Genomic DNA, 13914 nt, shown 5'->3' on the forward strand with positions numbered 1-13914 from the left:
GAAAAATTCATTAGAGGGACTCAAAAGCAGAGTAGAGGATATAGAAGAACGGATCTGTGAGCTGGAAGAAAGACTAGAAGAAATTACCCAAGGTGAACAGGTAAAAGAGAAAAGAATTAAAAAGAGTGAGGACAGTCTAAGGGACCTCTGGGACAACATCAAGCACACTAAAATCCGTGTTATAGGTGTCCCGGAAGGAGAAGAGCGAGACAAGGGAGCAGAGAATCTATTTCAAGAAATAATAGATGAAAACTTCCCTAACCTAAGGAAGGAAACAGAATCCAGGTACAGGAAGCACAGAGAGCCCCAAACAAGATAAACCCAAAAAGGCCCACACCAAGACACATCATAATCAAAATGTCCAGAATTAAAGATAAAGAGAGAATCCTAAGAGCCGCGAGAGAATGTCAAGTTACATACAAAGGAAACCCCATAAGGCTATCAGCTGACTTCTCAGCAGAAAACTTACAGGCTAGAAGAGAATGGCATGATATATTTAAAGTGCTAAAAGGAAAAAACTTACAGCCAAGAATACTCTACCAAGCAAGGTTATCATTCAAAATGGAAGGAGAGATCAAAATTTTCCCAGATAAGCAAAAATTAAAGGAGTTTGTCACCAAGAAACCAGTGCTACAAGAAATGTTAAAGGGACTGATTTAAGGGGAAAAGAGAAGACCACAAATAGCAAAAATTATCTATTTCCATGATTAGAACGTAATGGATACAAATGCACAAAAAAGAGGTTAGATATGATATTAAAAACATAAAAGGAGGGAGGAGGGGAGTTAAAGAGTAGATCTTTCAGACAGAGGTCAAACTAAAGAGACCATCAATTCTGTATAGAAGAAGTAACGAACAGAGAAGGACTACTAAAACACTGAGGAAAAAAAAAAAAAAGTTAAAAAATGGCAGTAAGTACATACTTATCAATAGCTACTTTAAATGTCAGTGGACTAAATGCTCCAATTAAAAGGCATAGGGTGGCTGACTGGATAACAAAACAAGACCCATATATATGCTGCATACAAGAGACACACTTCAGACCTAAAGACACTCACAAACTGAAAGTGAAGGGAGGGAAAAAGATACTCCACGCAAATGGCAATGAAAAGAAAGCTGGGGTAGCAGTACTCATATCAGACAAAATAGACTTTAAAACAAAAACTGTAAAAAGAGACAAAGAAGGGCATTACATAATGATCAAGGGAACAATCCAACAAGAAGATATAACACTTGTAAATATCTACGCACCCAATGTAGGTGCACCCAAATATATAAGGCAATTATTAACAGACATAAAAACAGAAATAGACAGTAACACAATAATAGTAGGGGACTTTAACACTCCACTTACACCAACGGATAGATCATCCAAACAGAAGATCAATAAGGAAACATTGGCCTTAAACGACACACTAGAACAGATGGACCTAGTAGATATATACAGAGCATTCCATCCAAAAACCGAAGAATACACGTTCTTTTCAAATGCACATGGAACATTCTCCAGGATTGATCACATATTAGGCCACAAAACAAGTCTCCAGAAATTTAAGAAGACTGAAATAATACCAAGCATCTTTTCTGACCACAACGGTATGAAACTAGAAATCAACTATAGGAAGAAAATCAGAAAAGCCACAAATACATGGAGATTAAACAAATGGCTACGGAACAACGACTGGGTTAAGGAATAAATCAAAGAAGAAATCAAAAAATACCTGGAGACAAATGAAAATGAAAATATGACATGCCAGAATTTATGGGATACAGCAAAAGCGGTTCTAAGAGGGAAGTTTATAGCGATACAGGCCTATCTCAACAAACAAGAAAAATCTCAAATAAACAATCTAACAATGCACCTAAAGGAACTGGAAAAAGAAGAACAAACAAAGCCCAAAATCAGTAGAAGAAGGGAAATAATAAAAATCAGAGCAGAAATAAATGAAATAGAGACCAAAAAAACAATAGAAAAAATTAATAAAAACAAGAGCTGGTTCTTTGAAAAGATCAACAAAATTGACAAGCCTTTAGCTAGACTCACCAAGAAAAAAAGAGAGAAGGCACAAATAAGTAAAATCAGAAATGAAAGAGGAGAGGTTACAACAGACACCTCAGAAATACAAAAGATTATAAGAGAATACTATGGTTGGCTATATGCCAACCAATTCGACAATCTGGAAGAAATGGATAAATTCTTAGAATCATACAACCTTCCAAAACTGGATCAAGAAGAAGTAGAGAATTTGAATAGACCAATCACCAGTAAGGAGATCGAAACAGTAATCAAAAACCTCCCCAAAAATAAAAGTCCGGGACCAGACGGCTTCCCTGGTGAATTCTACCAAACATTCAAAGAAGACTTAATACCTATCCTTCTCAAACTCTTCCAAAAAATTGAGGAGGGGGGGGAAGCTCCCTAACTCATTCTACGAAGCTGACATTACCCTGATACCAAAACCAGACAAGGACAACACAAAAAAAGAAAATTACAGGCCAATATCACTGATGAACATCGATGCGAAAGTCCTCAACAAAATACTAGCAAATCACATACAACAATACGTTAAAAAGATTATACACCATGATCAAGTGGGATTTATTCCAGGGATGCAGGGATGGTTTAACATTCGCAAATCAATCAACATAATACACCACATTAATAAAATGAAGAACAAAAATCACATGATCATCTCAATAGATGCAGAGAAAGCATTTGACAAGATACAGCATCCATTTATGATAAAAACTCTGAATAAAATGGGGATAGAAGGAAAGTACCTCAACATAATAAAGACCATATATGACAAACCCACAGCTAATATCATCCTCAATGGTGAAAAACTGAAAGCTATCCCTCTAAGAACAGGAACCAGACAAGGATGCCCACTGTCACCACTCCTATTTAACATAGTATTGGAAGTCCTAGCCAGAGCAATCAGGCAAGAGAAAGAAATAAAAGGGATCCAAATTGGAAAGGAAGAAGTGCAACTGTCACTATTTGCAGATGACATGATTGTATATATAGAAAACCCTAAAGAATCCACCAGAAAACTTTTAGAAGTAATAAACGAATATGGTAAAGTTGCAGGATACAAAATCAACATACAAAAATCAGTTGCATTTCTGTACACTAACAACGAAGTAGCAGAAAGAGAAATTAAGAATACAATCCCATTTACAATTGCAACAAAAAGAATAAAATACCTAGGAATAAACTTAACCAAAGAGGTGAAAGAGCTGTACATGGAAAACTATAAAACATTGCTAAAAGAAATTGAAGAAGACACAAAGAAATGGAAAGATATTCCATGCTCTTGGATTGGAAGAATTAACATAGTTAAGATGTTCACACTTCCTAAAGCCATCTATAGATTCAATGCAATCCCTATCAAAGTTCCAACAACATTTTTCACAGAAATAGAACAAAGAATCCTAAAATTTATTTGGAACAACAAAAGACCCCGAATAAGTAGAAGAATCCTGAGAAAAAAGAACAAAGCTGGAGGTATCACACTCCCTGATTTCAAAATATACTACAAAGCTATAGTAACCAAAACAGCATGGTACTGGCACAAAAACACACACACAGATCAATGGAATAGAATCAAAAGCCCAGAAATAAACCCACACATCTAAGGACAACTAATCTTTGACAAAGGAGCCAAGAACATACAATGGGGAAAAGAAAGTCTCTTCAACAAATGGTGTTGGGAAAACTGGACAGCCACATGCAAAAAAATGAAAGTAGACCCTTACCTTACACCATACACAAAAATTAACTCCAAATGGATTAAAGACTTGAATGTAAGACCTGAAACTATGAAACTTCTGGAAGAAAACATAGGCAGTACACTCTTCGACATCGGTCTTAGCAACATATTTTCAAGCACCATGTCTGACCGGGCAAGAGAAACAATAGGAAAAATAAACAAATGGGACTACATCAAACTAAAAAGCTTCTGCACAGCAAAAGGAAACCATCAACAAAACGAAAAGACAACCTAACAAGTGGGAGAAGATATTTGCAAACCATACATCTGATAAGGGTTTAATCTCCAAAATATACAAAGAACTAATGCATCTCAACAATAAAAACCTACCAACCCAATTAAAAAATGGGCAAAAGACCTGAACAGACATTTCTCCAAAGAAGATATACAGATGGCCAACAGACACATGAAAAGATGTTCAAAATCATTAACTATCAGGGAAATGCAAATCAAAACTACAATGAGATATCACCTCACGCCCATCAGAATAGCTATAATTAACAAGACAGGAAACAACATGTGTTGGAGAGGATGTGGAGAGAAGGGAACTCTCATACACTGCTGGTGGGAGTGCAAACTGGTCCAGCCACTATGGGAAACAGTATGGAGATTCCTCAAAAAATCAAGGATAGAACTACCATATGATCCAGCTATTCCACTGCTGGGTATTTATCCAAAGAACTTGAAAACATCAATGCGTAAAGATACATGCACCCTTGTGTTCATTGCAGCGTTATTCACAATAGCCAAGACTTGGGAGCAACCTAAGTGCCCATCAAGGGACGAATGGATAAAGAAGCTGTGGTATATATACACAATGGAATACTACTCAGCCATAAGAAACGATGAAATCCAGCCATTTTTGACAACATGGATGGACATTGAGGGTATAATGCAAAGTGAAATAAGTCAGAGGGAGAAGGTCAAATACCGTATGATTTCCTTCATTAAGTAGTAGATAATAACAACAATAAACAAACACATAGAGACAGAGGTTGGATTGGTGGTTACCAGAGGGGAAGGGGGGAGGGAGGAGGGCAAAAGGGATAATTTGGCACATGAGTGTGGTGATGGGTTATACTTAGTATTTGGGTGGTGAAGATGATGTAATCTATGCAGAAATAGAAGTATAATGATGTACACCTGAAATTTATACAATGTTATAAACCAATGTTACTGCAATAAACAAAAAAATTTAAAAATTTAAATAAATAAAATGTCCATTCTACCCAAAGCCATCTATAGATTCAATACAATCCCTATCAAAATTCCAATAGCATTTTTCACAGAAATAGAAAAAACAATCCTAAAATTTGTATGGAACCATGAAAAACCCCAAATAGTCAAAGCAATCCTGAGAAAGAAGAACAAAGTTGGAGGCATCACACTTCCTGATTTCAAACTTTATCACAAAGCTATAGTAATCAAAACACTATAGCAGTGGTATAACAGACACATAGACCAACGGCACAGAATCAAGAGCCCAGAAATTATCCCATGCACATACAGCCAACTAATATTTGACAAGGGAGCTAAGAATACTCAATGGGGAAGGGATAGTTTCTTCAATAAATTGTGCCGAGAAAACTGAATATTCACACGTAAAAGAATCAAATTGGACCCCTATCTTACACTACTCACAAAAATTAACTCAAAATGGATTAAAGACTTACACGTAAAAACTGAAATTGTAAAACTACTAGAAGAAAGTACAGGGAAAAGGTCCTTGATATTGGTCTTGGTGATGATTTTTCGGATATGCCACAAAAAGTGCAAGCAACAAAGCAAAAATAAACAACTGGGGCTAAATTGAACTAAAAAGCTTCTACACGGTAAAATAAACAATCAGCAAAATGAAAAGGCAACCTACAGAATGGGAGAAAATATTTGCAAACCATCTACTTGATGAGGGGTTAATATCCAAAACATATACGGACTCTTACAACTCAATAGCAAAAAACCCAAATAATATGATTAAAAAATGGGCAGAGGATGGTCACGTAGTGGTTAAGTTTGAACACTCCACTTCAGTGGTCTGGGGTTCATGGGTTTGTATCCTGGGTGTGGACCTACACACCGCTCATCAAGCCATGCTGTGGTCCCACATACGTCCCACATACAAAATAGATGAAGATTGGCACAGATGTTAGCTCAGGGACAATCTTCCTCAAGCAAAAAGAGTAAGCTAGGCAGCAGATGTTAGCTCAGGGCCAATCTTTCTCACCTAAATAAATAAATAAAAGGTGGGTGTTGTTTAAAAAAAAAAAAAATGAGCAGAGAAACTGAATAGAGATTTTTCCAAAGAAGGCATACAAATGGCCAACAGATTCATGAAAAGATGCTCAACATCGCTAATTATCAGGGAAATGCAAATAAAAACCACAAGGAGATAGCACCTCACATCTGTTGGAATGGCTATTATCAAAAAGACAAGAGACATCAAGTGTTGGCAAGGCTGTGGAGAAAAAGGAACGCGTGTGCACTGTTTGTGGGAATGTAAATTGGTGCAGCCACTATGGAAACACTATGGAAGATCCTCAAAAAATTAAAAAATTAAAAATAGAGGGGCTGGCCTGGTGGCATAGTGGTTAAGTTTGTGTGCTCTGCTTCAGTGGCCTGGGGTTCACAGGTTCGGATCCCAGGTGCAGACCAACACACTGCTCATCAAGCCATGCTGTGCCCGCATGCCACATACAAAATAGAGGCAGATGGGCATAGATGTTAGCTCAGGGCTAATCATCCTCAGCAAAAAGAGGAGGATTGGCAATGGATGTTAGCTAAGAGCCAGTCTTCCTCACAAAAAAAAAAAGTAAAAATAGAACTACTATATAATCCAGCAATCTCACTTCCAGGTATATCCAAAGGAAATGAAATAAGGATCTCAAAGAGATATCTGCACTCCTATGTACACTGCAGCATTATTCACAATAGCCAAGAAATGGAAACAACGTAAGTGCCCATCAATGGATGAATGGATAAAGAAAATGTGATGCATATACACACACACACACAATGTTACATATATAGGCTATGTATATGTGTATCCACATATATATGTATATACACATATACATAACATATATACAGTGTTATATATGTTATATGTATACAATGTTATATATATGTTATATACATATACAATGTTATACACACACACACACACAACAATGGGATATTTTTCAGCCACAGAAAAGAATGAAATCCTGTCATTTGTGATAACATCGATGGACCTTGAGGACATTTTGCTAAGTGAAATAAATAAGTCAATAAGTAAATAAGAGAAAGACAGACAGATTGGTGGTTGCCAGAGGTGGGGAGTGGGGGATAGACGAAATGGGTGATGGCAGTCAAAAGGCACAAACTTTCAGGTATAAAATAAATAAGTCCTGGGGATGTAACATACAACACGATGACTATAATTAAAATACTTTATTGTATATTTGAAAGTTGCTAAAAGAATAGATCTTAAAAGTTCTCATCACAAGACACAAAATGTGTAACTGTGTGTGGTGATGGAGGTTAACTAAACTTGCTGTGGTGATCATTTTGCAATATATACAAACATCGAATTATTATGTTGTACACCTGAAACTAATATAATGTTATATGTCAATTATATATCAATAAAAAAATCTTTAGGATAGTGTCAGTGTACAGGGATATAAAACAGAGGATCAAAAAGTCAGTATGAAAGGAGAATGTCAGAAATGAAATAGGAAGCAGGCTAAAGTTAAACCAGTAAAAAGCAAGTTAGAAGCAAGTAATGTGGAGAATCAAGGAAGATGTCATATTTCAGAGAGAAAAACAAAAGCTGGGAGCTGGATGCCGTTGCACTGAAGGTAAGCCCCAGCTGCTCAAGGAGGCCTGTGGAGTCTTGGTGCAGAGGAAAGTACGTTGCATTTGCTAAGAAGAGGTGCGGGTTTAAGTTCTAGCTCTGCCATTTACTACTTTCTGATCTTTGCTGTTTCAAGTATAAAACAAGGATAATATCTATCTCACTTTCCTTCTCATCATGAGATTGTGAAGTTCAAGATCAAACTGGACGAGTGTCCACGAAAATGCTTTAAAACTGCAAGCCCAATGCAAGTCTAGGTTAATAAGTGACTTCATTTATAATATGCCAGGTAAAGTCAAACTACGAATATGAGACACCTCCAAGAGCTATTGCAAATCTTAAATTGGCACCCCAATCACAATCTTACAGGGTCTACCAAATGCCCACTCCAATCCAAACTTTCAGTCAACTCTGGATGACTGGATGAATCAACTGACTACGTGATTTCAGGAAAGCAAACAAAAAAGCATAGGTCGTGATTATTACTAGAAATATAAACATTTCTTTTGAATAATAAAAACTGAAAATTTATCATACCTTTAATTGTGGAGATTGTGTGCTGAAACATTTTTGGATATTTTCAAATGATGCAGATTTTCTTAGGAAAAAAACCTGTGAAATAATCAAATGATAAATATCTATCGACTATAGATATTATTCGGTAAACTAAAATATCATATGACAGTTGGCTAAGGATAACTGTTTAGGTTAATTAATGAAATGCAGAAATACTAATTAAAATACAGGTTCTTACTCATTTCACTGACTTCACAGAATGGAGCAGAACTTAAAATCCATAAATTAATTTAGAAAAGTGCATAATAATATAAACTATCTTATTTTTAAAAATGCAACTTAATATAATAAACACTTACCAAAGCTTTCTGGTGGGTACAAGTGGCACAGGTTGGTGTGAATGTGGCACAGATATGATGAGCCATAATCCCCTTAGCCCTGGGGCTGCACTAACAGGACTTGGAGCAGCTACTGTCCCCTGAATAGTCACCTCTAATCAGGGGTCCACAGGACCTTTTACTCCACAGGACCACACAAATATTATCACTTATTATGAGAGCTACTAAATTAAAAGAGTTGGGAAGTACTACTATCTACTGGATAGAGTAGAAAGTACAAAAAAAAAAAAATGACATGTTCTATGTCCTCCAGCAGTATAATGGTGGAAAGACATAAAGAAATAACTACAATCCAAAGCAGCTGTGGCAATGACTAAGGATGGTGTGAATCAGGTGTAATCAGGTGTAAAGAGAGCAAGGGAGAGGGAGAGGGCAATTCTCAATGGGAAGGAACTTGGATAGACTGGCTTGAAGAGGTAGCCTCAGGGCTGGCCTGTGAAAGGTAGAGACATTTCCACAGACTGAGAAAGGGTTGAGAACGTCCCAGGCCAATGGAAGAGGCTTAGCAAGAACAGCGAAGTGTCACAGTACAGGGGATTTTAGTCCCCAAGCACTCTGGTGCAGGCAGAACACAGGTACGTGAGGTTACATGGAAGCAGAGATATAACGGGAGGGAGGATAGAAAATAGAGTTGAGGCCAGGTCATGAGGCTTAGTGAGCTCTCTGACTTTATTTGGTAGGTGGGGTTACTCAGTTTGTTGAGACATGAGTGACATAATCATTCTTGTGTTTTCAGAATATAGCAGGGGGCAGTAGGGAGGATGGATTGGAAGAAGCGGTTACTAAAAATGGGAATATCTGACAGGTAGGTATAAAGCAGTGCTACCACAACAGTTTAGAAAGTGCAAATGGCATTCCAAACTAGAAAATGCCATTCGCTGGTTCAATTCTTTTATGTGATGCTCACTGCTCTAGGTGCTACAGATAAAACAGTGAACAAGAATGATATGACCCCAGGCTGGTGAGGAATAAAAAGATCAAACGTACATAAGGACAAATATTTAGTAAGTGCTACAAGGAAAATAGCAAAAGAGTGATCTATATTAAATAGAAACATTATCCCCTCCAAAAGAAAAGTATTACCTGACTGCATGGGGAACAAGGAAGGGGGCATAGACACATATTTAACCTGGTTATCCTACTAGAATAGAGATTTGATTGTCTCAGGGCACCAATACTCTCTACTGTGTGGCACTCAGCATCCCAAAACATCATCAGGGGAAGGAGAGGGCTGAGGGCACGAAGGAGAGAAAAACAAACTGCTTCTTGTTTGTCTCCCATAAAATTCAGGGCATTTATTTAGCCACTTTTATTTTCATACCTTTCTTCTTCTCTCAATCACTATCTCTTTTCTCTCTGATTGTGTTTATTGTTTAATTAGCTTATTTGGATGCACTGTAATGATAATAAAGTCATAAGCATGAGTCTAGTCACCATTTACAGAATTCTCTGTTTCATGGCCATAAACAATTCCCCCATTTGGTGAAAAGATTTATTAACATGTTACTTTGATCATTTAAGACCTAGGCAAGAAGTGATAAATGAGTGCAAACCAGAAATTTTAGGAAAACTCACAGAAGATATCCTGCTATTGATTAGTAAATAATATCTTTTGAGTGTCATTAAGACAAAATATTTGAAAAAGAGGAAATGTGTCCTCGGCAAAAACACCAGGGAATGTTTTGAGGCATTTCCCGGAATGAGGAAGCATTAAGAAATAATTTCCAGAATTACTAGAAATAATATTTGAGCTGTAGGCAGAAAAAATTATAGAATAGCAGAATAAAAATTATACATACCCTAGAACTTCTTCTGCTATACTGATTTAAAGCAACGACACTTTCCTTGCTTTCAGATGAAAATTTCTCAGTTAAAATTCTGCTTGCTTGAACACTCTACGATAAAATGATAATAGTTTCAAATTATATAGTGGAATACTTTTAAAAGCCTATTATCACTGTTGCTTCATAGTACAACATTATTACCAAAAGAGAAATGTATAGAAAGTTAGAATTGTAGAAAACCAGAGATGCATCAAAGTCCAGCTACAGCCTTAGTATTTGGCTAAAACCCACAATTTGGCTTTAGCATTGGCCTTTAGCCAAACGGATACTTCCACATTATTTCTGGCATCCCTAGTCTTAGTAGCAATCACCAAGCCTGTGATCTCATAGGTAGCATTGAATCTATTCAGCATATCAACATCAGGATTATGAATAATACATATCATTTGGATTTATTGTCAATACATAACTACTCACTGCCAAATATAAGTAAGCATTCTAAATGTTAATTGGAATGAAAATCTCCTCAAACACTTTATAATTCAAACTCTATGAGTTAATTAAGTTATATATGTATATTTATTACTGTAAGGGTAAACTGCTGCAATGATTAGGATTACTATTAAACGTGCTACTTCTCTATCTTGTAATCAGTGATTTGGATATATAGAAATAACTAGAAGATCTCAGTTTGATAGCCTGGTGGATTCATGATGAATTAAATCATGTCGCTGCTTTATTTGCTGAAATTTTCAGGTCTCAAACAACTAACATTTCAAATTCAAAAAATATTTATTCAATAGGAAATCAGATTTTAAAAGTATCATGTAATTATTACTGAGATTGGAGCAGATATGGAGAAGGCTATGGGTAATTTAGGAAGCACCAGCACTGAAGTTTTGTTCATCCTCTTCTGTCGTATTTTCATATAGCAGCTATAGCACAATGTAAGGTAAGAGAATTACTGGACGCAGCAGAAAGATACTTGGTCACTTGCACCACTATTCTTCAAAGACAAAGTATGTGAAACACAAGATTTTGGAATTATTTTGTCATATGCCTACACAAAATACTCAAATATGATGGAATAGCAGCTATTACATATTAAAAATAATGCTTGTAACAATAACAAGGACAAAAACCTTAATACTGTATTTTACAGATATCAAAACAGCAGAACTTACTAATGATAAATAGTTGCTTTTTAAAAAGAGAACATGGTACGCATGCTGGAACCTGCCAAGATACTGCCCAAGCTAATGTGCCTTGAGAATGCGAGCACTGCTTACACGACATCTGATGTAAAAATCCTCCTTCTCTACTCCAGGGATATTGCTGAAACTGGTAGGCATGCAATAAAAGCTGGGATGCAGATGGAAGTGGAAATAGTTTTGCTACCTTAAAAGTCAATTATGACTTCTGCTTCTAATTTTGGCAGGCTAAGTAATTTTGCTGAGGGCAGAAAGCTACATGTAATATGAAAAACATAATCTTCAAAGCATCAAAGAGCTAACAAGATGATGAAGAGATACAGGGCCAAAATCTAAGAAAAGGCAAGAACTTGGAAAGGTAAGCCCAGTATTCAACGATGCTTTTGTTCTCAGGATGTTTGCCAAAGCTGCTGCAAATCTGAGCTGCAGATTGGCAGCTTCTTGGGGTAAGGGTGACAGAAATCGAAGCCCAGAGTCTACCTGAGTTATTTATACACAAATATAATATTAAATATATACAAAATATACAAGTATCTAAGGCTACACAGATGTTACACCCTCAGGGTTACACCCTCAGATTAAGAGTGAATGGAAGTAAATCAACCTTTGTGTAGACCTTCAGCCTGGGCTCTATCATGAGGTCAATAAACTCAAGCCTCAACCTTAGATTAAGGCTGTCTCTGAGTGGTAAAGATACCAGGTTCTGACAAAAAATTTTCTCTGGAGAAAGGAACTGTCATTCTAGGTCTCAAATGTTTCCTAAAAATAATGTTTTAAATATGGTGATAAACATTTAAAGACAGACAGGTACACAAAGAAATAAAACACCAGAATGTAATAGATTTAGAGAAAAAAATACAAATTCTAAAAAGAAAAATACAAAACCAAATTTAAAAATACAGTGAACAAGTTTAACAGTATATTAGAAACAACTGAGGAAAGAATTATGAACCTGAACTATAATATAGATCAAAAGAAATAGCCCAGAGTCCAATATCAAGAGAAAAAAGAAATACATGTGATTAAAGTCTCAGAAAATGAAAGAGAGAATGGACAGAGGCAAAATTTGAAGAGATAATAACTAAAAATTTTCCATAGCTGATGAAAGACATCAAACCACAGATGCAAAAATCCCAATGATTCCAAAGTGTGATAAATAAAAAGAAACCTGCAACTAGACACATCATAGTGGAACTTAGGGAAGAAAGAGAAAAACTTCAAAGTAGCCAGTTTTCAGGGAAGCAGAGAATTAATTAACTTCAAAGGACTTGCACTTAAGATTCACTTCTCGACAGCAATAGCGGACACCAGAAAATAGTGGAACAACATTAGTGTGCTAAAAGAAAACATTTACCACATATACCATACCCAGGTAAAATATCCCTCAAGAATGGGGTAATATTAAGATATCTGAAACAAAGAAAAACAAGGGTTTCCACCGATTGCAGACCTCCCACTTTCCTTAAAGCAAATTCTAAAGGATATACTTTAGGCAAAGGGTAAAATGATTTCAGACAGAAAGGTCTGAGATGCTAGGGAAAAAAAGAGAGAGGGAGAGATAAATACATGGGTAAAATATAAAGAATATTGCATAAAATGATAATAATAATGTTTTGGGAGTTTTAAAAGATAAGAATCTAAAAATATATCAAAGTAAGAACATATTAAATCAAGAAGGGGTAAATGGAATTAAAAGGTTTTAAAGTCATTGCATTTTCCTGCAGGTGTATAGAGGTATTGATTAACATTAGATATAGATTAAAGATATTGATTAAAGGTAAAGATGAATATTCTAGAGAAACCACCATAGGAATAAGAAATAATATATATAACTTCCAAAATAGGGATGATAAAACACAATTTATCCAGATAGTTGAAAAACTAAAAATAAAATCAGAATATATTATATCCAGACCACTGCATTTTTTTAAAAAAGGAACAACAAAGATAAATTTAAGAAAGGGAATAAAAGGAGAATATAAAACAAACAAAAGGCAGAGTCTATAAAAACATAAATTAAATGGCAAGATAAAACAAAAAATATCAATAATCATAATATATATATATAAATAGGTTAAATTTGCTTTTAAAAAAGTAGGGCACACAGATCTTTGTATCTAAATACCATTTCCCATTCACAGGAACCAGGAGTCTTTGAACAAAGGTCTGATTCCAGTTATGGCGCATGGAAAGTGTCTTGGGCCCTCTTTTTGCGCCAGAAAGTCCTGTTGGATCCTTTTTCTTCTGGTCATTGGGTGTGAACAACCACCCGTATCGATTTACTTTTAGAACATCTTTCTAATGGATTACTCCATCATCACCAGTTCTAACCAATCCTTCTTATTCTTGCTACAATTCAGACTTTGTTCAGACAATTCTGCCCACTCTCAATTCCCC

General features: G+C 35.9%; 1 protein-coding gene across 1 annotated transcript in view; it reads right to left on the minus strand.

The window, feature by feature from the left end:
- The window catches only part of TTC6 (tetratricopeptide repeat domain 6), a 194293-nt gene that overhangs the window by 89431 nt on the left and 90948 nt on the right, over nucleotides 1-13914 (minus strand). Inside the window, exons 8-9 of the mRNA XM_058540688.1 lie at nucleotides 10322-10417; nucleotides 8146-8220 (exon numbers count right to left, since the gene is read on the minus strand). Of these exons, the coding sequence (XP_058396671.1) occupies nucleotides 8146-8220; nucleotides 10322-10417 (171 nt within the window). The remainder of the gene's footprint in view (nucleotides 1-8145; nucleotides 8221-10321; nucleotides 10418-13914) is intronic.

The sequence above is a fragment of the Diceros bicornis genome, chromosome 5 (assembly GCF_020826845.1).
Source record: "Diceros bicornis minor isolate mBicDic1 chromosome 5, mDicBic1.mat.cur, whole genome shotgun sequence".
Lineage (NCBI taxonomy): Eukaryota > Metazoa > Chordata > Mammalia > Perissodactyla > Rhinocerotidae > Diceros > Diceros bicornis.